General features: G+C 30.3%; 1 protein-coding gene across 1 annotated transcript in view; it reads left to right on the top strand.

Annotated features, from left to right (window-relative positions):
• Positions 1-1,700: 1,700 nt before the first annotated feature.
• The window catches only part of LOC128701625 (chymotrypsin-like protease CTRL-1), a 194,937-nt gene continuing 194,238 nt past the window's right edge, over positions 1,701-2,399 (top strand). The window contains exon 1 of the mRNA XM_070101720.1: positions 1,701-1,844. Within this exon, the coding sequence (XP_069957821.1) occupies positions 1,834-1,844 (11 nt within the window). The 5' untranslated portion in view covers positions 1,701-1,833. The remainder of the gene's footprint in view (positions 1,845-2,399) is intronic.

Genomic DNA, 2,399 nt, shown 5'->3' with positions numbered 1-2,399 from the left:
CACTACCGTCCACAGGATGGATATGGGATGCACAGTTAACTAGCCACTACCGTCCACAGGATGGATATGGGATGCACAGTTAACTAGCCACTACCGTCCACAGGATGGATATGGGATGCACAGTTAACTAGCCGTTTCAGCTGCAAAATCTGAAAATAAAATAACGTGTGTGAATCAAGGTTAAAGAAGTAAATGGTTCTATTTGTGGCATTGGTAATAAGTTGAAAAAATGTATAAATGCATTATATATATATATATATATATATATATATATATATATATATATATATATATATATATATATATATATATATATATATATATATATATATATATATATATATATATATATATATATATATATATATATATATATATATATATATATATATATATATACATATATATACATATATATATATATATATATATATATATATATATATATATATATATATATATATATATATATATATATACATATACATATATATATATATATATATATATATATATATATATATATATATATATATATATATATATATATATATATATATATGTATATATATATATATATATGTATATATATATATATATATATATATATATATATATATATATATATATATATATATATATATATAATATATATATATCGTCGGCATGGGTAGAAACATTGGACGTGTTTGCTTACACTTGTTGTCTTGTTCACCTAGCAAGCAAGTAGGTACCTGGGTGTTAGTCGACTGGTGTGGGTCACATCCTGGGGGACAAGATTGAGGACCCCAATGGAAATAAGACAGCCAGTCCCTCGATGACATACTGCCTTTCTTTGGTTATCCTGGGGTGGCTAACCCCGGTCAGACAAAGTGACTTATTTCCATTGGGATCCTTTACTTATTTCCAGAGAGACTTATTTCCACTAGGGTCCTTGAGATAAGACTTATACGGGTTTAGTTTCCTCCATGAACATAAATGCTGTACACTAGAGCCTGACATAGCTGTGAGATGGAGTGTGTTGTCATTAGGGTGTCCTTTCTCTGGTCAGTTCAATGATTGTATCGCTTCATCTCGAGGAAATTTATGTGAGTCGACCTTCAGATGGCGCCAGTGAAAGCAGGCGCCCCGCATGAATGTCGTCTTCCCTGCCAGACGTGCGAGCACCACCTGCCCTGGGCATGTACTCTCCCTTCTGGGTTTAACATTTCATTCTATATATATATATTTTTTTTTGGGCTAGGAGTTTTGCCCTCCGAGCGTAATTTTCGAGGTTACTTTTAGATGCGTTGCGTTATATTTACGGGGAACGAACCTGTGGAAATAAACTTACATTTGACATTTTTGGAGTTATTTTAGCGTAATTTTACATTATTTTCAGCCAACATGTGAATGTAGCAATAATGTATTATAATTACATAAAGGTATATCATCTTGTGAACCATGTGTAGCGATACTGGATAAATTATGATTAGCATTAAGGAAGTTTGTAATGTGGGAAGAGTGTCGTACTGGGTTGGTGGATGAGTTGAAGAGGTGTAGGCACGAGTACAGGTAGTCTCAACCTTAGTATGTGTACAGTTAGGAAGAGTGATGCAGCGTTTGTGAGGTGTCCCGCGTGTCGTGTCTCGAGTCACTATAACCCACTGCCAGCCCTTAGCTCTAAACTTTGTCAGATCCGTTCGCTTCTTTTTGAGGATTTTTTTTTTTACTGTTGGAGGTTGTTTTATATAGAAGTCCAGCCTAGTTTGGTAGTTAAGGAAGCTCACCGCTTTTCTCAATTTTTGCTTAGTGAGCACAAAGTTACGGAAAGGAGGCAACCATCACTGTAACATGAGTAGAAGGTACGTCACCATTACCTTATTATTATTATCTAGTTTTTAATATTTAGTTGCTGTATAGTCCTTGTGGCTTAGCGCTTCTTTTTGATTATAATAATAATAATTAATATTTAGTATTATTTAGTTTTTAATACTATTATGTAGTTCTTAATATTTATTATTTAATTTTTTATTATTTATTTATTATTTAGTTTTTAATATTTATTTTTATTAGTTAATATTATTATTACAACTATTATTTAGGTCTTAATATTATTATTACAACTATTATTTAGGTCTTAATATTATTATTACAACTATTATTTAGGTCTTAATATTATTATTACAACTATTATTTAGGTCTTAATATTATTATTACAACTATGATTTAGCTTTTAATATTCATTATTATTATTATTACATCTAGTATTTAGTTCTTAATATTTATTATTATTAGCAATGATCTGATAATTATTTGAATAGCAAAGATAATGAAGCAGAGGAAAGTGAGTGACAAATGAAGATGATTCAATAAGGATAATGCGAAGATGTCAACTGTTGATAATGACAAGCGCTCAC

This window comes from Cherax quadricarinatus, chromosome 78 (genome assembly GCF_038502225.1).
Source record: "Cherax quadricarinatus isolate ZL_2023a chromosome 78, ASM3850222v1, whole genome shotgun sequence".
NCBI classification, from domain to species: domain Eukaryota; kingdom Metazoa; phylum Arthropoda; class Malacostraca; order Decapoda; family Parastacidae; genus Cherax; species Cherax quadricarinatus.
This window is presented reverse-complemented; position numbering and strand designations above follow the sequence as displayed.